This window comes from Schistocerca serialis, chromosome 4 (genome assembly GCF_023864345.2).
Source record: "Schistocerca serialis cubense isolate TAMUIC-IGC-003099 chromosome 4, iqSchSeri2.2, whole genome shotgun sequence".
NCBI classification, from domain to species: Eukaryota; Metazoa; Arthropoda; class Insecta; order Orthoptera; family Acrididae; genus Schistocerca; species Schistocerca serialis.
This window is the reverse complement of record NC_064641.1, coordinates 687,452,751-687,475,649: the sequence shown is the minus strand read 5'-3', so window position 1 is coordinate 687,475,649 and position 22,899 is coordinate 687,452,751. Positions and strand designations below refer to the sequence as shown.

Below are 22,899 nucleotides of genomic sequence, written 5' to 3'. Positions count from 1 at the left end.
TAGATTTGTTTGATGTAACAGAAATGCAACGGATTGCTTTCAGTACTCAAGTGGTTGAGTCGACGACTTCATGCTTTCCATTATTTGAGACGTTTGCCAGTTTTCACACCACACAGATATCTAAATCATTTTTCAGTTGTTTTTGATCTTCTGATGATTCTGTTGAACAGTAAATCACAACAACATTCGCAAACAATGTAAGTGGACTGCTCGGATTGTCTCCTAAATCGTTTATACAGATTAGGTATAGTAGAGAGCCTAAAACACTTCCTCGGGGAACACCATATATCATTTCTGTTTTAATCGATGATCTTCTGTCGATTACCGCGTGCTGTGACTTTTTTGAAAGGAAAAAAAATGGTTCAAATGGCTCTGAGCACTATGGGACTTAACAGCTGTGGTCATCAGTCCCCTAGAACTTAGAACTACTTAAACCTAACTAACCTAAGGACATCACACACATCCATGCCCGAGGCAGGATTCGAACCTGCGACCGCAACAGTCGCGCGGTTCCGGACTGCGCGCCTAGAACCGCGAGACCTCCGCGGCCGGCTTTGAAAGGAAATCGTGAATCGAATTGCACAAGTGAGACAATACTCCACAGTCACGCAATTTGATTAGAAATCTTTTTGAGGAACGGTGTCAAAAGCCGTCTGGAAATTTAGAATCATGAAATCAATTTGAGATGCCCTGTCGATTGTATTCATTACTCCATGCGAATCAAGAGCTAGTTGTGTTTCATAAGAACGATATTTTCTGAATCCGTGCTGATTGTGTGTTAATAGATCGTTTCCTTCAAGGTAGTTCATAATATTCAAACACAGTGTCTGTTTCAAAATACTACCGCGTGCGGTAGCGTTCTCGCTTCCCGCGCCCGAGTTCCCGGGTTCGATTCCCGGCGTGGTCAGGGATTTTCTCTGCCTCGTGATGAGTGGGTGTTGTGTGATGTCCTTAGGTTAGTTAGGTTTAAGTAGTTCTAAGTTCTAGGGGACTGATGACCATAGATGTTAAGTCCCATAGTGCTCAGAGCCATTTGAACCAAAATACTACCGCAAATCGACGTCTGCGATATGGGTCTGTAATTCTTCGGATTTTCTTTCTCGAGTATTGGTGTGATCTGCACAACGTTCCAGTCTTTTAGGTACGGATCTTTCGACGAGCGAGGGTTCTATATGATTGCTAAGTCTGGAGCTGTCGTATCAGCGTAATCTGAAACCGCTTTGGTGGCATTGTCATCGGTAACATTACCACTACTGTTCTGCAGTTAAAGTATTTCTTACCACTGGCATACTTTACATCGACCAGAACCGCTTTGGCTTTTCTACTAGATTTCGAGAGAGGGTTTCGTTGTAAAGACTATTAAAAGCATCTCACATTGAAGTCCGAACTAAGTTTCGAGCTTCAGTAAAACTTCGCCAATCTTGGGACGAGAAGTGCGAGTGAAGACGTTAAGTTCAAACTCAGCGAATAAGACACAGATAATTTTAGTCTCAGGTCACGTGCAAACATCGACCTTACCAGAGACACGTTCTTACATTACCTACGGCACCAATTGTGTTGGCAACCCGGGCGGACCCAGTGGAGTTGGTACTGTGAAACCAAATGCCGAAGAAAGCCAAACGGTTTTTGAGATGGGGACTCATAGACGGACACTGTGAAGCACCTTTTACGTAATCGACATTCTTGTCTCAATTGATCACTCGAGGCGAGGCAAGTGAGTCTACTGCAGCTCCCGTAACGTTTTAATTCTATGCTGAGTCTCCTCTGTCTCGATTAGTCATTTTCATTTACACGCCAGCGCCCAAATTGCGCCTGTGCACTTTACATCTCAGTGGTGAAGGTGAGGCTATGAAGGGCCATATTTTTTACTATTAAATCGAAATACAATAGGAAAACGTAGTAACAAGCAACGATAACAGAGTTTATTAACGGACAAAGCAAAATTCGTAGTACTTGTCCTTATTAAAGGTCGTGTGGTAAATTCTATATGCTCCTGGGAACTGAAAGAATAGGAAAAATGCTGTCCAAACATTTAAAAACATATACCATTTTTGTTCGAGAAAATACACTACTGGCCATTAAAATTGCTACACCACGAAGATGACGTGCTACAGACGCGAAATTTAACCAACAGGAAGAAGATGCTGTGATATGCAAATGATTAGCTTTTCAGAGCATTCATACAAGGTTGGCGCCGGTAGCAACACCTACAACGTGCTGACATGAGGAAAGTTTCCAACCGATTTCTCATACACAAACAGCAGTTGACCGGCGTTGCCTGGTGAAACGTTGTTGTGATGCCTCGTGTAAGGAGGAGAAATGCGTACCATCACGTTTCCGACTCTGCTAAAGGTCGGATTGTAGCCTATCGCGATTGCGGTTTATCGTATCGCGACACTGCTGCTCGCGTTGGTCGAGATACAATGGCTGTTAGCAGAATATGGAATCGCTGGGTTCAGGAGGGTAATGCGGAACGCCGTGCTGGATCCCAAACGGCCTCGTATCACTAGCAGTCGAGATGACAGGCATCTTATCCGCATGGCTGTAGCGTATCGTGCAGCCACATCTCGATCCCTGAGTCAATAGATGGGGACGTTTGCAAGACAACAACCATCTGCACGAACAGTTCGACGACGTTGGCAGCAGCATGTCCTATCAGATCAGCGACCATGGCTGCGGTTACCCTTGACGCTGCATCACAGACAGGAGCGCCTGCGATGGTGTACTCAACGACGAACCTGGGTACATGAATGGCAAAACGTCATTTTTTCGGATGAATCCAGGTTCTGTTTACAGCATCATGATGGTCGCATCCGTGTTTGGCGACATCGCGGTGAAGGCACATTGAAAGCTTGTATTCGTCATCGCCATACTGGCGTATCACCCGTCGTGATGGTATGGGGTGCCATTGGTTACACGTCTCGGTCACCTCTTGTTCCCATTGACGGCACTTTGAACAGTGGACGTTACATTTCAAATGTGTTACGACCCGTGGCTCTACCCTTCATTCGGTCCCTGCGAAACCGTACATTTCAGCAGGATAATGCGCGACCGCATGTTGCATGTCCTGTACGGGCCTTTCTGGATACAGAAAATGTTCGACTGCTGCCCTGGCCAGCAAATTCTCCAGATCTCTCACCAATTGAAAACGTCTGGTCAATGGTGGCCGAGAACTGGCTCGTCACAATACGCCAGTCACTACTCTTGATGAACTGTGGTATCGTGTCGAAGCTGCATGGGCAGCTGTACCTGAACACGCCATCCAAGCTCTGTTTGACTCAACGGCCAGGCGTATCAAGACCGTTATTACGCCCAGAGGTGGTTGTTCTGGGTACTGATTTCTCAGGATCTATGCACCCAAATTGAGTGAAAATGTGATCACATGTCAGTTCTAGTATAATATATTTGCCCAATGAATACCTGTCTATCAACTGCATTTCTTCTTGGTGTAGCAATTTTAATGACCAGTAGTGTATATACTTGCAAACACAAACAATATCTCCTGAATCTTGTTTTCTTGCTAACTGCGAAATAATATCGAATAGCGTCATCAAATAATTCTGCCTTATTGTTTTCAGATGTTTCGCCTCTCTTGCAGAAGAACACTCCATAACTCCGTAATTTCGAGCGAGCAGAGCTCGGAAGACCCAGTGGTACCGAACGACCAACGTGTCATCCTCAGTCGTTTGGCGTCACCGCATGCGGATATGGAGGGGTATGCGGTCAGCACACCGCTCTCCCGACCGTTGTCAGTCTTCGTAACCGGAGCCGCTACTTCTCAATCAAGTAGCTCCTCAATTGGCCTCATAAGGGCTAAGCGCAGACTGCTTGCCAACAGCGGTCGGCAGAACCGGGCGGTCACCCATCCAGGTGCTACCCAAGCCCGACAGCGCTTAACTTCGGCGATCTTATGGGAAGCGGTGTTACCACTTAATCAAAGCCATTGGCCAGCAAAACAGTACTAGGAAAAATACCAGGACCTCGTGAAACCTTTTCAGTGTGCTGCGAAAAGAAAAAAAAGCAACACAGTAACGATTAAGAAGACACGAAAGAAAACGCAAGATACAGCTCTATAGTAGAGTGAGCGTGGCCAAAATTGGGTAATTTTCAATGTTAGCAGAAGCCTCCAAAATCCTTGTTTCTCCACACGCGCAATGTGCAACATCTGGGAAATTTAAGACACTGTACTCGACACAATCTATAGATCATTGACGGCGTAGTCTCACTCGTGACATGGTTGGCTGTTGATTTACACGCAGGCACGAAAGGCGCACGCACTTCGAGCAGTTGATTTTGACCAGAAAGTCGTTCCTGTGAAACCCCCTTTAGAGAGGAGACGAGACGCGCAGCCGAGACGTTGTAGGCCTCTCTTTCCGACGCCGGGTCCTTGCGCCACTGACAACACTGTCGCCGCAGCAAGGCACTTTACAGTATGTAAGTAAAACACCGCGTCTGGCAATTATTCCTCTGTTTTCTCCCATATTCATCATATTTCTGTGCTCTATAGCTTGTGCGTTGATATGCGTTAAGAATACATGCAGTTTATACCAGGATTAGTGTGCTTATAGGTTCTTTAGTTTACCCAGCCAAAATTATATATTGGAAACTATCCACGGCCACAATATTGCTGTCCAAACCCGCGAGTGATATCGAACCGACGCCTGTTGATCCAGAGGATTTCCACGCAGCTGTGCAAAACAGAGGAAGTAACTTTCACATGACGTGTCGCTGCCAAGTAAGATAGCCCGCTGAAACTTGGACTATACATCGAACTAACTGCTACAGTATAGTGCAGAGAATAACTGAAAGAAATACGCAATGAGACGTACAGAAATGACATTTTTATCCGAAGACAATAATTACATTCAAGCCACCGTGATGGTGCCTGGACATCTCGCGATAAAATAAAATGTATGGGCGCGCGAGGCTTTTTAATGATTGTGATTTGGATTTGATTTTGAATTGAATTGAAATTATTTTTGAGATTTTATTTATATTTTTGAGTTCATTGCTTTTGATAACTGGCTGATTAATAAAGATTAAGATGAGCAAACTTTATGCTCACATTAAAGTTACTTTAATATGAGCCAGTCTAGAAACACATTGCATTTAAATTGTAAACTGAAATAATATTTTTGTTTTTGCCTCGGCTAATATTTTTAACAAGCATGAGTTCTTTGTTACAATTTTCAGCTGCCGACAAACGCGAGGGAATTGTTCTTACCGCCGTTACCAAATAATTGAAGTCCGAGTCGTGGCTCTGGATCTCGGCGAGTAAATGGAAATAAAAATCTTAAAAACTATGCTTTCTTCCGCTGCGTCAGGCGGCTGTGGAAAAAAATATTTGTTATGTTTGGAGCGAGCGATCTCTTCGCTTCCGCTAAATTCGCGAATTAAAAAAAAAAAAAAAGCCATGTAATGGCGTCTATGGCTGCAGCGGTAACTTTAACTGTTGAGCTGAAGATTACTCAGAATACTGGTTTTAAAGGGAAACAGACATAACACAGGGCTCACCTTCTACAAATAAAGGTGAAAAATAACTTTAAAATATTATATTATTGAACTAATATCACAAATGAGCTTATATCCGTCAGCAATTAACAAACATGTCCGACGTCTACCACATCAGACAAGAGAAAAAAAATAGAAGAGCGCTGTTCTTCTTCACATTATTAGATTATATTGTGCATAATTAGTAATCTTTGCACTCAGATATTGAAATTAACATTTTACATAATTAATAATACAAATGAGAAAAATTTACGCCGCCTATGCGGCCAGTATCGCACTCAGTATAATACGGGGTGTTCAAAAAGTCTCTCCGCAGTGCCTTATAATTGTTAGCCGCGCGTGACGTATGATTGTTCGCCTGCCTGGGTTACGTCCCTTCAAGTAGACTCTCCCAACATTCCACTGTTTCGTTTATCTCAGCCAGCTTCAGTAGTATCGTTGGTGCGTGCCGTTACGTGTTGACGTGAACGTTTAAGTTTAGTTCCTTTGTTCGTTTGTTTCGTTTTTGTCACTGTTAAAATGCTAACCATTGAAGAACTTGTGTTCAAAGCTGGCGGTAAATACACATTTTCAGTTCGTCAAACATTTAATTCACTTTTCCCGGAGACAACACTCCCACATCGCGATACTGTGCGAGATTTGATTAACATATTTCGAAGTACGGATTCAGTGACAGATGCACGGAGAAGTGGTCGTCCTAGCGTTTTGTCTGAGGATAAACTACTCGATATTTCCGATAAAATGTCCATGAGTCCGAACAAGCCATTAAGAAAACTCGCCCAGGTCATCGATGTTAGTGTCGGAACGGCCCACACAGCTGTAAAGAAAAAATTAGAGCTTTTCCCATACAAAGTGACAGTCGTGCAAAAACTGAAAAATACTGATCACGGCAGGAGACTGCATTATTGTCAATGGTTCAAAAATTTCGTTCAACAAAATGGAAGGGACATTCTTAATGAAACGTTTTTCACTGATGAGGCATTGTTTCATCTATCCGGGCACATGAACTCGCAAAATTCTCGCATGTGGAGTACTGCAAACCCATTGTGTATTCATGAGGAACTACTTTATTCTCTGAAAAAAGAAGTTTGGATTGCAATTGCTAGACGTCGGATTGTGGTCCCATATTTTTCAACGAAACAATAAGCGCACAACGACACTGCAGTGATATTCTGTACCCACTCATAGGAGAACTTGTGTTAAGTGAAATTCTGAACGGTTATTTTCAACAAAATGGTGGAACTGCGCATACATCTCGCGTTTCAATGTCACTGCTCGCTGATGTTTTTGATGATCGCATAATTTCACAGAGACTTTGGCCTCCACGATCGGCTGACTTAACACCACCTGACTTTTTCTTCTGGAGTGCAGCGAAAGCAACTGTCTATAAAAACCGCCCAAAATCCATCGATGAAATGAAAACTGCAATATCCACTTCCACTGCTTCTGTTACAGAAGAAATGTTACAGCTTGTGTTTGGAAAGATGATTAGACGAATTAAATTGTGTATTCAACAACAGGGGGGACACTTTCAACATTTAATGTGAAAATTTGAAACTAAAAATGAATATTCAATAAATTAATAACTTGTATTTCACTGAGTTTCATTTCGGTATATTCACTGCGGCATACGGCACGCGCGACTAACAATCATACGGCTCTGCGGAGAGACTTTTTGAACACCCCGTATTTCGGATGGAGATGAAAGCTCTCGTCCATATTAAATCTTTTTAATCATTGCGTTTAATTTTTTCGATATTTACCACTGGGGACGGAACAGACATTACAAAAGTCAGGACGTGCTTCTTAATGGTGTGTGTGATCACCATGGACAGCAGTGCATGCTCTGAAAATGCTCCCATGCTGGTCGCAAGGTTGGTAAGGAGTTCTTTCGTTCAACAAAATGGAAGGGACATTCTTAATGAAACGTTTTTCACTGATGAGGCATTGTTTCATCTATCCGGGCACATGAACTGGCAAAATTCTCGTATGTGGAGTACTGCAAATCCATCGGCTGACAGCTGCTAGATGGTCGTTGGTGCATTTGGACGTGCTGCGCTACTTCTCCCCAGCGCATCCCTCAAGTGCTCTTTCCAGTTGCCCAGATCGATGCGGTGGCGCATTGTCATCCATAAAGAACAAGCCAGGGTCGAATGCACCCCTGAAAAGACGCACCATAACATCTGGATCATGTTCAACAATGTTCCTGGGTGCATTATGTGTTCCAACCTCTCCCCGTATGAGAGTAAAGTCCAGCATTGTCGAACATGACCGTATTGAAAACTTAGATGTTACAATGTGGAGAGGCATAATGTTCCATTGGTGCAGTGACCTCCAAATTTTTGAACACGGTATACTCGCCGGAAAACATTACTATGACATTGTACTCCTTCTCCCTGCGCCTCTTTCAGGTATGCATTCGTCCCTGACTCCATTGTTGTGCAAGGCACTGCGCAAGTGAAGGAGCTCTCGGAACAGGATTTTCAGCGAATGGATTGGCCTGACCGTTCAGCCGACTTAAATCCCATGGAGCATGTGTGGGATTCGTTCGGGAGGCGTACTGCACCAAGTCCATTTGCATCAGTGGCCACCCGGCAGTTGCCAACCGCGCTGGAGGAGGAACCCTACCATAAAAAATCCTTACCAACTTTGTGGCCAGCATGAGAGCGTGTTGCAGAGCATGCTCTACCGCCGTCCGTGGTGATCACACAATCTATTAAGAACCGTGCCCCATCTTTGGTAATGTCCAAGGGTCCTTCGTGAACCTCAGTGACTTCAATGTAATTATCGTCTTCGAATAAAAATGCTGCACCTCATTGCGGATTTCTTCCAGTTATCTTTTGTCCTATAGTGTAACAGTTCTTTCTATGTATTCTCCAAGTTTCATCGAGCTATCTTTAGGATTCCAGTGCGTTTCGATTAATGTGCGAGCTTCACAGGAATCATTGTGTTACATTAACGTGGAGACGATATTTATGCAATTATTTCAGCTAGCCATACTGGTGCAGTCTGTGGCATGAGAAATTAATTGATCTCAGATGGTGACCATGCTGCTGACCAACGAAGGGAGTACTATAACTACCTATAGATGTGCTTCGCCACTTGCTCTTCATCACACTCAGGCGTTTGTCACGCATAATACTGGGCCGCGCCGCAGTGCATGGAGGACTCTAAAAGTTTGCAGTATAAACTTCTAATGTAAACAATTTACGGGGAATGAGACGAAATTTGGTCTACCTCATTCATAAAGTTGCAAGGCATCTTCTGCAATTAGAAGGTAACAATACGAAAATACACTATCTGACAACAATAGTCCCTATGTATAGCACAAATATCCACTATATGTCGCGAAAAGCGGAATTGTCCACGAGGAGCCACGAGAGGCGCACCCGCCAGTATAGAAGGAGGCATGGACTATATATAGTGTTTTCAGTAGAGAAGCAGTAAAGGCAGAATAGATCGGTCGGGAGAGCTCAGTGACTTCAAACGTGGGCTAGTCATTGGATGCCACCTGAGTAAGAAATCCTTCAGCGACATTTCAACCTTTATGCAACTGCCCAAGAGACTGTGAAGTGAAAACGTGAAGGAATAACCATAGCTAGACCAACACCAGGTAGAGCCCATGTACTGACGAACAGACACCATCGAGCACTGTGGAAGGTGGTTGTCAAAAATCATATCAAAACGGCGGAAGAAATCAGTCGTCAATTCCAAAGTGCTGTCAGCAGTCCAGCTAGCACAACGACTGTGAGTAGGGAGTTAAAAAAGTGGGATACAATGGTCGAGCAGTTCTTCAACTCCACATATTTCTGTAGTCATTGTTAAGTGACGTTGAGGTGATTTAAAGAGCGAGGCTTCTGGACAGTGGACAAGTGAAAACGAGTAATTTGGAGTGGTGGATTAGGGTATACCAAGTGCTAATCCACTGGAAGGTTTCGATTTGGCGAATGACTGGAGAACATTGTCTGCAATCACGCATAGTGGTTGGTTGGTTGGTTGTTTGATTTGGGGAAGGGTTCAAACAGGGAGGTCCCATTGGATTAGTGAAGGATGGGGAAGGAAGTCGGCTGTGCCCTTTCAAAGGAACCATCCCAGAATTTGCCTGAAGCGGTTTAGGGAAATCACAGAAAACCTAAATCAGGATGGTCAAAGCGTGTTTGAACCATAGTCCTCCCAAATGCGAGTCCAGTGTGCTAACCACTGAGCTACCTCAGTCGGTCACGCATAGTCCCAACAGTGCAGTACACAAGAGGTAGCGTTACTGTAGGTGGGTGGTTTTCGTGGTTAGGGTGAGCTCCCCTTATTCCCTTCAAAAAATTCGGAAGTATATGAATACATTTTACAGAACAGCGTACTGAGTACAACAGAGGAACAGTCCGGAGACAATGATTGCGTCAGCATGACAGTGCACCCCCTCGTAAAGCAACACCTGTGAGACTAGATTAGATTAGATTAGTTTTTCGTTCCTTAGATCCGTGCTGAGGAGATCCTCGTGGATGTGGAACATCTCAAATTTTTTAAGTAAGTATTTCAGGCTCCTTTTAAACTGATCTTTATTTGTAACTAAATTTTTTATGTTTGCTGGCAAATTATTGAAGATGAGTGATCCTGAGTAGTGGACCCATTTTTGAACTAAAGTAAGTGCTTTTAAGTCCTTGTGCAGATCATTTTTGTTCCTGGTATTGTATGTATGAACTGAGCTGTTTGTTGGAAAAAGAGATATATTATTTAGGGCAAATTTCTGTGTGGACAGGGCCTGGCCTCCCCAGAGTCCCGACGTGACCCAAAGGAACTCCGTCAGCATGAGCTACATCGTCGATTTTGCTCCAGACGCCAGCATCCAACATCACTAGCTTCTCTGGTTTCGGCTCTTGAGGCAAAAAGTCAGCCATTCCTCCACAGACATCCAGACACCTCACTGAAATTGCACCCAGCAGAGTCCAGCCGTCACAGACCCTAAACGTGGACACACGCCATATTAATGTCGACTCACAGGCGTCCGGATGCTTTTGATCAGATAGTACGTAGTATTTCAGAAAACTTTTCTGTAGTTTGTTTCTTTTTCTTATAATTCTTTTACTATTACTTTATAAGTATCATGCGCAAAGTGGAAATGGTGCCCAACAGTCAACCAACGCAATAAAAATACTTATGCAATATTTGCGTCTTTCGGTTACTAAATGGCGGGTTCAGTCAGTCCACGATTAAAGTGCAACTTTAAGCTGCTGTCTGTGTGTATGCCATTATGTAACCGCGAGATATTGCATAATTTAAGCGAGCTTGCCGCTTCTCTGCCCTTCGCCTACGTCGCTAATCCAGTGACAGTATGTCGGAGAATGAAGTGCCTGAGCGCTTATCAAATTAATGTACAAGTTACCTCTGCCGCTGGGAACTGGCTACGAATGGTGTGCAGTGCACAGACATCCTTAAATGTACATACCTTAAATAGATACTCATTATTGACTGCCCCACACTGACAAAGAACTACTCAAACTTGATTGACAATATTGTCATAGATAATAACAGAATGGTAACATAGGTATAAGACAAATTCGAAATGATTTTTCTGTCCATGATGGGCCCTACTAAGAAATTATATTACTAGATCCTACACATTAATCAACACTGAAAATCTGCACATCTTCAGCAGCCCCACAGGAGGGCAGTGTCTGTACTTTTCTTTTGAATCATCAGTCTTCTGACTGGTTTGATGCAGCCTGCCGTGAATTCCTCTCCTTTGCCAGTCTCTTCATCTCAGAGTAACACCTGCAACCAACGTCCTCAATTATTTGCTGGATATATTCCAGTCTCTGTCTTTACAGTTTTTACCCTCCACAGCTCCCTCTAGTACAGGGCTTCACAACATACGTGCTCGCGGAGCAAGATGTGAGCAGCAAGGGGCGAGTACGGAGCAGCGTGAGCACGCTACCCCCACTACCGGACCAGAGCGGAGAGTGGGGAGAGTCACGTGGGGCACACAACAGCTGCTGCCAGTCAATGTAAATCCGCGGCCACCTGCAGGGATATCACTCACGAATTATTACTGCGACAGATGAAACAAATAAAGGACAATGTACACGTGCCACATAATTTTATTACCTTAGTGTATGCCTCTACATTCGCATTAATTTGTGAACTGTTACACAATAAAAGGTGTCACTGAAGTGTAGGATTCTTGGTTATCTTGTACTTTTTGCCCTTTACAATTGCGTCTATGTTCGGAGTAATTGTTCTTGTGCATTTTAGGCGCAGCGTGCAGTTTAAATTTCGATCAGACAATGCGTTTCTCAGGCGCGTCTTGTTACATTTCATTGCAGAGAACTGTTGTTCACAAACATACGTGGAACCGAACATTGATATTATTGTAGCCGCCAGTTCGTGCAAACGAGGAAATCTATCCTGAGGGAAGTGTCTGTAGAATTCCAAAATGTTTTTCTTGTTCTGAAATTTGTCTCTGTATTCTCTGTCACACTGCAGGTCAATAATTTCTTGCTGCAGCTCAGGACGAATCTCTTAGATATTCGCTGAATATGGAGAGAACAGATGAAAATCACTGTCTAGTGCTGTCAGATCTTGAAAGCGCTGATCAACTAAACTATATGAATAACGTTCACGGTCTTTGTGAACATCTTGCATGGATGATAATTTGGGATAATGAGCTAGGTTTCCTGTTTCCAGCTGACTCACACAAAGTGTCAATTTCATTTTAAAAGCTCGTATTCGATCTATGAAATGAGTAATTAGCAGATCTTTACCTTGTAGTGAAATGTTCAAAGCATTCATATGGCTAGTTAAATCTGCTACGAACGCGAGATCACATTCAAACGTGCGCGCGCATTTCCCCTCCCTCCCTACTCCGCGACCTTGGAACTGCTCGCGAGCACGTGCCTGAGCAGACGCGAGTACTCGCGCTCAAAACCGGCCAGTTGTGAAGCCCTGCTCTAGTAACATGAAAGTTATTCCTTCATGTCTTAACAGATGTCACAGCATTCTGTCCTTTCTTCTAGTCTTCTTTTTATATGTTTCTTTCCTCTCCGATTTTGCGCACAACCTCCTAATTCCTTACCTTATCAGTCCATCTAATTTTGAACATTCATCTGTAGCACCACATCTCAAATAACCTCGATCATCTTCTGCTCTGGTTTTTCTATAGTCACTGTTTCACTAGCACACAATGCTGTACACAAAACGTACATTCTCAGAAATTTCTTCTTCAAATTAAGGTCTATGTAGATACCAGTAGATTTCCCTTGGCCAGGAATGCCCTCTTTGTCAGTCTAGTATGCTTTTTACGTCCGCCTTGCTCTGTCCATCATGGGTTATTTTGCTGCCTACGTAGCAAAACACTTTAACTTCGTCTGTTTCGTAATCCTTTACACTGATGTTAAGCTTCTCGCTGTTCTCATTTCTGTTATTTCTCTTTACTTTCGTCTTTCTTCGATTTACTCTCAATCCATATTCTTTACACAGTAGACTGTTCAATACATTTAGCAAATCATGTAATCACTTTCAATGAGGAAAGCAATATCATCTGCGAATCTTATCACTGGTATCCTTTCACCTTGAATTTTAATTCCATTCCAGAACCTTTCTTTTATTTCCATCATTGCTTCTGCGCTGTATAGATTGGACAGTAGGTTCGAAAGACTACATCCCTCTCCTACACCCTTTTTTAATCCTAGCACCCATCTTGGCTCTTGTACAAGTTGCATATTACCCATCTCTCCTTGCAGCTTTCCCTGTTTTCCTCAGAATTTCGAACATCTTGTATAATTTGACACTGTCGAACGCTTTTTCCTATTCGGTAAATGCTATGAACGTGTCTCGACTTTTCTTTACTCAAGTTTTGATTATCAACTGCAACGTCAGCACTGCCTCTCAGGTGCATTTACCTTTCCTAAAGCGAAACTGATCGTCATCTAACAGGCACTCAATTTTCTTTTCCATTCGTCTGTATATTATTCTTGACAGCAACTTGGATGCATGAGCGCGAAAATTCTCGGAGTTGTCAGATCTTGTGGACGATATTTTTCCTAAATAAATCGGATTGTATATCACCTACATTCTACACACCAACTTGACAAGTCGTTTTTTGGCCCCTTCGCCCAGTGATTTTAGAAATTCTGATGGAATGTTGTCTATCCCTTCTGTCTTATTTGATCTTAAGTCTTCTAATGCTCTTTTAAATCCTGATTCTAATACTGGATCCCCTATCTGTTCCCTATCAACTCCTGCTTCTTCTTCAGTCACATGGCCCTCATACAAGCTTTCACTACAGGCCTACTCTTTCCACCTATCCGCTCTCTCCTGCGCATTTAACAGTGGAGTACCCTCTGCACTCTTAATGTTACCACACTTGCTTTTAATGACACCGAAGGTGTCTACGTGTTGACTCAGTCCTCCCAACGATCATTTCTTTTTCGATTTCTTCATATTTTCCATGCAGGCATTTCGTTTTAACTTCCCTCCACTTTCTATTTATTTCATTTTTTCTGTTACCCATGGTTTCTTCACACTTACCTTCTTTGGACCTGTGCTTTTCTTTCCAACTTCTGTGATTTCCCTTTTTTAGAAATATCCATTCCTCTTCAACTGAACTGCCTAGTGAGCTATTGATTACCACTGTATCTATAGCCTTAGTGAACTTCAACCGTATCTCTCCCTTCCTTAATACTTGGGTATCCCACTTCTTTGCACATTGAATCTTCCTGACTAGTCTCTTAAACTTCAGCTTACTCTTCATTGCTACTAAATTGTGATCTGACCACAAAGTGCTGTCTTCTTTCCATTTCACTTCGCTAATCTCCATTACATCTAGACTGAGTCTCTGCATTTCCCTTATCAGATTTTCCAGCTTCCCTGTCACGTTCAAACTTCTGACGTTCCACGCCCTGACTTGTAGAATGTTGTCCTTTTGTTGGTTATGGAATCTTGTTCTCATATCACCTCCCCCTTGACAGCTCCTTCCAGAGTTCCAAACAGGAGACTGTTCCAAAATCTTTTGCCAATGAGGAGATCATCATGACACTATTTCAATTTCAGGCCACATGTCCAGTGGAAACACATTGTGTATCCTTAATGCACTGGTCTCCATTGCCTTACCAGCCTCACGCCGTTGGTCATTGTTAATTCTTCCGCCTTTAGGGGCGGGAAACTCTGTCCGCTCCTCTGCCCTCTTTGATAAGGCCGTTGCCAGAATGGGGATGACTTCTTTAGCCAGAAGTCTTCTGCTGCCAAAGCTGATCTATTCAAAATTTAAGTGGGGGCGGGGTTCAAACCCAGGACCAAGGACGTTTGATTACTAATCAAAGATCCTACTTTTTTTTGTGTCGTGGACCTATCTCTCTATCTAATCTCCAAAGTGAAAAGAAACAAAAATCAAATCCATCCCTACTTGACACTGCTACTATAACCTTATGTTAAAAAAAGAAAGAAAACAACTATCCCTCTTCAGTCATACCCGTAACTACTTCCAAAAGTACTTCCTATGTGATAAGATTCCACGTGTCTACAATTTTTTATTTATTTATTTTTTATTACATAATTATAATGTGTATAAATGATAATGCTATAAAACAGAATATTGCAATAAAAACGCTTTGAGCACCATATATAACTTGCGTACTTCAGCTAAAAGAATATTTCTTCAACAAATGGTCCAAGTGGGGTTTTCTTGTGCACTGCCACTGGTGTTTACTATTTGCAAAAATGCCATCTAAAATATCGACAGGAGACTAATGCTGCACTGCTAATGCCTCAATGAATGCAGCGTTCCTTGTATCACAGTTGCTTTCCTTTCGCATTCCTTGCAATTTTGGTCAATCTCCCTTCGACATGATGCTGCAATGTACATTCCACTGAGTTTGGCACTCCCCATACAGCGGAGGAGGGTGGGGGTTAAGGTAACAAAGAGCAAAAACTGGTAACAAGACTCTAGGCGGCACTGTCTAGAGCCTAATGCAATAACCATCAGTGTCTTCAGAATGTACCATATGACTGCAGCAGCTCATGCCCAACAAGGAAAATTGGTATTCCCCAGAGTTTTATGACATCAGAGTGCCCGGTCATCAATACATCCCCGATGTCAGAAACTAGGTCTGCCAATTGCTCAGAATAACAGCAGCAAAGTTCTAGCTGTTAGGACATAGAAAATAGATAACGTCTTGGTTTCCGACCTTTATAGGTGCCAACCACAGCAAAGGCACCTATTTAAAGAAGAAAGAGCAAGCCATTCAAATTTCCAGTGGTCTCTGATAGTTGCTACCATTTCTGTGAAACTGCAAAGTTCTCTCTTGGTAATTGTAGCCCAGATAAGATTCCGGGATACTGCTCTGCAATATGTAAAGAATCTGGCTTTGATGGTCTCTCTACTCTCCTGCTTTTATTCAAAAAGGAAAATCTACATGTAAAGTTACGCAAACATCAAAATAAAATTAGTATTTAAAAATTAAATGCATCAGAGTGTTAGTTGTAACAAGTGTATCAGTATTCAATAGTAGCATAAATCTGATTTTAATTAATTGGACCCTCTTTCCTTGTTAACTGACCCCGTGCAAGCACTCATGTAAGTTTCTTGGAACATGGCGGTGTGGATTTGAAGTGCATTGTAGCATTACAGGGAAAATGAAATACAGGATAAACACAAAGTCCTTCCTGATTACACAAATATATTTCTAAGGAACTTTGATAGAGTATCTTGTTCGAGAACATTTTTCAACATAAGTGAGTTATCATTAGGCACGCACTTTTCAGTTTCACCCACGATATGTACTGCAAGTAAATCCTACTCTTGGATACCCATAAACCCCTCTCAGTTTATTGCCCCAAGCGGCCGCTACTGAATATAATACATCCCGTATAGAAATACAGTGCTGGGCACCCTAGCAGTGGCTTGTCTCTGTAGCCTCAAACTGGCGCCGTTCACCCGTCATGTTATTTCACCTCACTGATCCCCACTACATGTAGACAGAGCCTTTGCATTTCCCTTTCTAACTTTCCTATTACTATTTTGAACTTCTGACATTCCACATTCCGACTCTTAGGATGTTACCACTTCATTGGTTATTCAATCTTTCTCTCATAGGATTTCCCCCCTGGACAGTCCCTCCCATAGATCCAAATGGGGGAATAATCCATTGTCTTTTTGCCAACGAAGAGATCATCATCATACTTCTGCAATTACAAGACTTTTCCTGTGACTTCACGTAATGTGTCTGTAGTGCAGTGGTTTCCATTGCTTTCAGCATCCCTTATGCCGTTGACCATTGCCATTTCTTCTGTCTTTTAGGAATAGTTTCCCACCCCAAAGTCGAGAAGCTGTCCTGAAACTGTCTGCTCACCTGCTCCACTTGAAAAATTGTTAACCAAATGAGGGTAGCTCCGCATTCTGGAAGATTTCCACTGCCACTGCCGACGATTTGTATTTAGAATTCAAACAGTGGCTGGGACTGCATCTGGGACCCAGGACATTCTGTTACTGGACAAAGACGCTACCCCTAGATTGTGGGTTCCATCGCTACTCAAAACTTGCAATTGGTACACCACTGTTCCATTTGCTCAGACAATTACTTGAAACTGCATACTTCTACTGAATAACCAAAAATGTAATATCCTGAGTGTTTAAGTTCTGTGCCTTATATATTAGCTGATCCCCCTCCCCAACTTTACCATTCAACTGTTAATTTAATAAAAATGGACCACCAATCATAATTCAATAAACTTCAGAAAAATTCCAAATACTGAGAGGAATGTCTTTCTTTGTTGGTCCTTTTGAGAAATCACAAGAACGTGATTAGTTTATTGAATTACAAAACACACAAGCACGAATGCACACACTTGCATGCAGACAAACACACACACACACACACACACACACACACACACACACACACACACACACACACAAATCAATAAATATACAACGCTGTGGCCATGTATGGCATGCTGAGCAATCTTGCTTAAGTTCTGGCAAAATATGTAACCCATGTCCATCCAAACATTTATTTGAGTATCACGATGAAATTTTCAGTAAATCGGTGAAGACATTTTTCAGATTTTTGATAACAACATTAAATGACAACTTGCTTTATACGAGGTTTGGAACATTAATAGGGGCAACTATTTATTTAAAGTTCGTACAAAATAGAGACATGTTTCAAAGTTTTACTGACCTTCAAAGTAGTCACCAGCATTGTGTTTAACCCATTGCCAGCGATGTGGAAGTCGTAGGATACTCTTAGCAGTGCCAGTTGACAGCTCGAGTGGCGCAGTCTATTGCCCGACGAATTTGTAGCTGTTCTGAAGCAAATGCCATGAAGCGTTTCCTTCAGTTTAGAAATCGAGTTGAACTCACGAGGGCTTAAGTCAGGGGAGTGCAGTAGGTGGTATAGTGCTTAGCAGCCCCATCGATCAAACAAATCAGTAACAGCTTGCACTGTACGTGTTTGAGCATTGTCCTGCAAAATGATGGTCAGGTCCTGCAGAAAGTGTCATCACTTTTGTCTCTAAGCTGGTCGTAGGTTGTGTTCCAAAACTGAACAGCATGGAGACAGAAGTGATGACACTTTCTGCAGGACCATCATTTTGCAGGATAATACTCAAGCACGTACAGTGATTACTGATTTGTTTGACTGATGGGGCTGGTAAGTGCTATACCACTTAATGCACTCCCCTGATTTAAGTCCTCGTAAGTTGAACTTGACTTCTAAACTTTACAGGAAGCACTTCAGGGCATTCGCTTCAAAACTGCTACAAATTCGTCAGGCAATAGACCGCGCCGCTCAAACTGTCAACTCAACTGGCACTGCTAAGAGTATCCCATGACTTCCACATCGCTGGCAATGGGTTATACACAATGCTGGTGACTACTTTGAAGGTCAGTAAAACTTTGAAACACATATCTATTTTGTATGAGCTAGAAATAAATAGTTGCCACTATTAAAGTTCCAACCCTCGTATAGAACAACAGAGAATAAGTAATGTCTTTGATTCTTATGTATTTGGTGCTCACCAATTCTATCACAACGAACACTAGCCGTGGGTTTTACAAATCTGTTATGGACTTAAGTTTATGTAAGTTGGAAAGCAATTGGTATGAACCCATGGGACTGAAATATGAAGAGCCTTTGATGTACTCACTATAAATCTTCATTTTTTCCCCTTCAATAAGGTAGCTTCTCTTTCTATAAATATAAAATCTAGGATTTTTACAAAAGAAAACTCAGATGTACTCAAAATATTTCTATTCTCAAACAAATGCAAAACAAATACATGAAAAATCAGGATTCAAAATAACATTAAATTAATTTCAAACACGTATGAGCAAGTGACAGCCAGTGAAATTGTACCTATCCACGATGCTATGAATAAAAAATATTATATACATATGTAATGTTTATCACAGATACGTATAACTTCTTCAAGATTTTGTTCGTGAAAATTGTTAGCCAATATCCATGGCACTTGGCTTACTTTCACATGCTGTTGTGATGCCTGCAACAATAAAACAATGAATAAAATCGAATTCATTTAGTGGAAAATATCATTTTATGCTATATATTAAACACATAACTACAGTTGAAATTGCGTATTTAAAGAACGTGCATTTTCACAGAGGTTGTAGCTACTATTCAAATCTGCAAATGAGAATTTTATTTAAGTTTGGCTCGAATGATGAGAGAACTACATGAAATAAACCATCAAGCATAGTGCCTACTACGCAAGCAAATCACAAAAGTATATTATCATGTCTTGGAGTTACACTCGTGCTGAAGATTTCTGCTAGGAGGAGATAATGAATGATCCAATGTACTCCAATTAATTAGATAAAGGCTTTCAGCAAGATTCCAGTTGGTGGGTCTTGTGACAGCAAAAGGAAATGATGCAAGAGAAGAGGGGGAAAGCAAAGTAGTCAAGTACACATGATGATCTGGAGTGAAGAGAGTTTCCTTTATGTCCATGCAACGAAGTGACTCAAAAGTCAATTACATGCTTTAGACACCTAGCACATTCATTTCAGATCTATCAGTTTATTCCTTCTGGACTTGATACCAAGTCCATCCACTGAAATTGCTTATAGTGAAGTACTTGAAAACAACAGATGGTTAAAGGCTAATGGATTACCATGATTTTGACACGACTCAGCACATACAATTCAGTACTTTTTGTAGATCTCACGAGATATAAAAATCATCATCTGAAACGATGAAACGTGAGAAATATATGGAAAGAATAGATTGCTACTTACCACATGGAGGAGCCGAGTTGCAGTCTGGCTCAATGAAAAACTTGCTGAACATTTAAGCTTTTGAAGAAAAAGGTCCTTCTTCCAAAATAGCGTGTGACCACACACATGCACACACACACACACACACACACACATGGACTGCACCTGTGTCTGATCCGTGAAGCTGTCTGAACTGGGTGGTGAGGGTGAGGAGGCAGTATGGGGCAGAGAGTGGTAAGGGTAGTAGGGTTCTGCCCTAAAGTGGGGAGCAGCCTAACCAGCAAGCTCCCCACCCCTCCCATAGGGGTATTTCATCACCAACTGAACCTACGCATATCCTTGTCCATCCCCGTACCACACTTGCTCCCAAACCCTTGCTTCATGGCTCATATCTCTCCAATAGACCTAGATGCAAGACCTGCCCCATACATCCTCCCACTACCACCTCCTCCAATCCTGTCATATGCATCTCCTATTCCATAAAGGCCAAAGCTACCTGTGAAAGCTGTCATGCAATACAGAAGCTAAGCTGCAATCACTGTCCTGCTTTCTATGTGGGCATGACAACTAACTAGCTGTCTGTTCACTTGAGTGGCCACTGCAAAACTATGGCCAAGAGACAGCTGGATCATCCAGTTGCTGGACATGCTGCCCAACACAATGTGCATCACTTCAATGTCTGTTTCACAGCCGACACCATCTGGAACCTTCCTACCAACACCAGCTTTCCTGAATTGCGCAGGTAGGAAATCTCCCTACAACATATCCCTCATTCCCGTAACCTCCTGGCCTCAACCTTCACTAACCTCTGTCCTCTCTCTATCTTTAACCTTCCCCGATCCCACTTCAGCATTACACACACCTTCTATTCCACCAACACACTAAAGTCTTTTCCCTCCATTATATCTATCGTCCCCCCCCCCCCCCCCCCCCAATAGCACAATCTCCCAACTCTGTACCTAACAGCCTTTCCTCCACCACATCCCTGCATGCTCTCAAAAACAGCACAACATCCTCCCTCACCCCTACCCAACCCTACCATCACTCCCTCTTCATGTCCCATACCACCTCCTATCCCCACTGCCCACCCTAGATTGCTGCACACGTCAGAAGCAGATGCAGTCTGTAGTCAGGACCCAGCAGCCAGAGACAGTAACCATATATATGTGTTTGTTTGCGTGTGTGTGTGTGTGTGTGTGTGTGTGTGTGTGTGTGTGTGTGTGTGTGTGTTACTTGTGCTGGTGTGTGTGCATGCTCTATTTTGGAAGGAGGACATTTTTGGCAAATGTTTAGCAGCCTTTTAATTGTGCATGACAAACTCAGCACCTTCTCTACGTGGTGAGTAGCAATCTATACTTTCCACACTGTTGCTACTCTATCTTGGACTTTCCATTGTTTAGTGAAATATGAGAAGCAGATAATGTAAAGTTTCTGACATTAGACATAGATCAAAACCTTAATTGGACACCCAAACCTTAGAATTAATATAATGCTTTAGTTAAGTTACAAGTGAAGTATGCGTGATTATTGTTATATGTGATTTAAAAATGAATAAACTAGTTTATTCAGCATATATATATTCACTAAAGAGTTACAGATTCATTTTTGGTGAAACTCAAACTGTCAACTTGTGGGGATAATATTTCTAGAATATAGAAGTTTGCTGTAGGATTTGATGTTAGTTCTAAACATCTTGCAAAAACTTCCTCCAAAACATTCCAACAACTGTTTCATAATCCACATCCATTAATGTCCTATGTCATTAAAAATAGTAAAAAGTGTCAACATGATGCTAGGAAGTCTTTAGTGGAATACAAACAATGGAAGGAGTAAAGGCAACTATTCACTGTATTAACATGCTGAGCAAGGCTCATAAATAATATTTCAATCATTCTTACCAAACAAAAGCGCTGGCAGGTCGATAGACACACAAACAAACACAAACATACACACAAAATTCTAGCTTTCGCAACCAATGGTTGCCTCGTCAGGAAAGAGGGAAGGAGAAGGAAAGACAAAAGGATATGGGTTTTAAGGGAGAGGGTAAGGAGTATTATTGAGTGTATATCGACGGGATAAAATTGTATACTGGATTACGGTAAAAAAGGGAGAAGGTGAATAGAAAGTGAAACTGCTGGCAAAAACAGAAGGAGGAAATAAGACGACAGAAAAGACTTCGAAATGTAACAGTGACAATAACAATAACGATAACAATAACAAACGTGATTGTTGGCTTCAAATTAATGATATGAATATAATAGAGGGAAACATTCCACGTGGGAAAAATTTTTATGTGGATGCAACCCCCAACCAACTATCCCCTTGAATGAAAGGACACACCAAAACTGTGTCCAACAGCAATGGACAAGCCAGTGGCAACTTGGCAGATGTTCAGCTTCAATACCCACTTCAGCAACCTGTATCACCCGGATCCTCCTCTGCAATGCTAGCTTCTCTGAGTTATGGTAGATGGGAACAGTTCTTACAACCCATGTTTAGATCCTGCAGTCCTCTTGGCCTCATGATCTCCACTATGCCTTGTCCCACACTCTCCTCCAACCTGCCCTCGTGCCTCCCACTTCACTCCTTTAATCTACACCTGCAATGTCCTCTCCACAGTTCTCTCTTCCTCTGTTTCATCTTCAGCCTATCCCTCCTCATAACTCACTTCATCATGATCTACAGGCAACGTACTCTTTCTGAACGATTTTCAGGTAACCAGTGCCACAATCCTAACCCATTCCTTCCTGCCTCTCCATCCCAACTGTCAGCTTGCCTTCCCTCCACCTCTCCTGCTCCCCTTCTCCTCCAAGTCCTCTCACTCTCCCCACCTGACACAACCTCTCACTCCAGTTGGGCAACAGCACCAGGATCAGTACAACATAGTTGTCAAAGGCAGAGAGAAAGACAGAAAGAAAGAGGAAGGGACTTGCCCAAAAGCTTAGCAACGATTCTGATCTTGATTATGTGCCTGTTGATTGTTCCACACCTCAACTGTGCACTGAGTGGCAACATTATTTGTATGTCATCTTGGACTTACCAATACTGTAGGCCACTGTGTGTGCACAAGGACCTCTGTACCCACATTTGCTATACAGTTTGGCTAAACAGACAATGTTTTCCCGCAGTTTATGATAATTTTTATTGGTCCCTTCAAATTATCA

At 42.3% G+C, this 22,899-nt stretch overlaps 1 protein-coding gene across 1 annotated transcript in view; it reads right to left on the bottom strand.

Moving 5' to 3' along the window:
• Positions 1-18,737: 18,737 nt before the first annotated feature.
• LOC126473182 (cytosolic Fe-S cluster assembly factor nubp1) overlaps positions 18,738-22,899 on the bottom strand; it is a 42,073-nt gene continuing 37,911 nt past the window's right edge. The window contains exon 9 of the mRNA XM_050100070.1: positions 18,738-19,002. Coding sequence (XP_049956027.1) covers positions 18,953-19,002 — 50 coding nt within the window. The 3' untranslated portion in view covers positions 18,738-18,952. The remainder of the gene's footprint in view (positions 19,003-22,899) is intronic.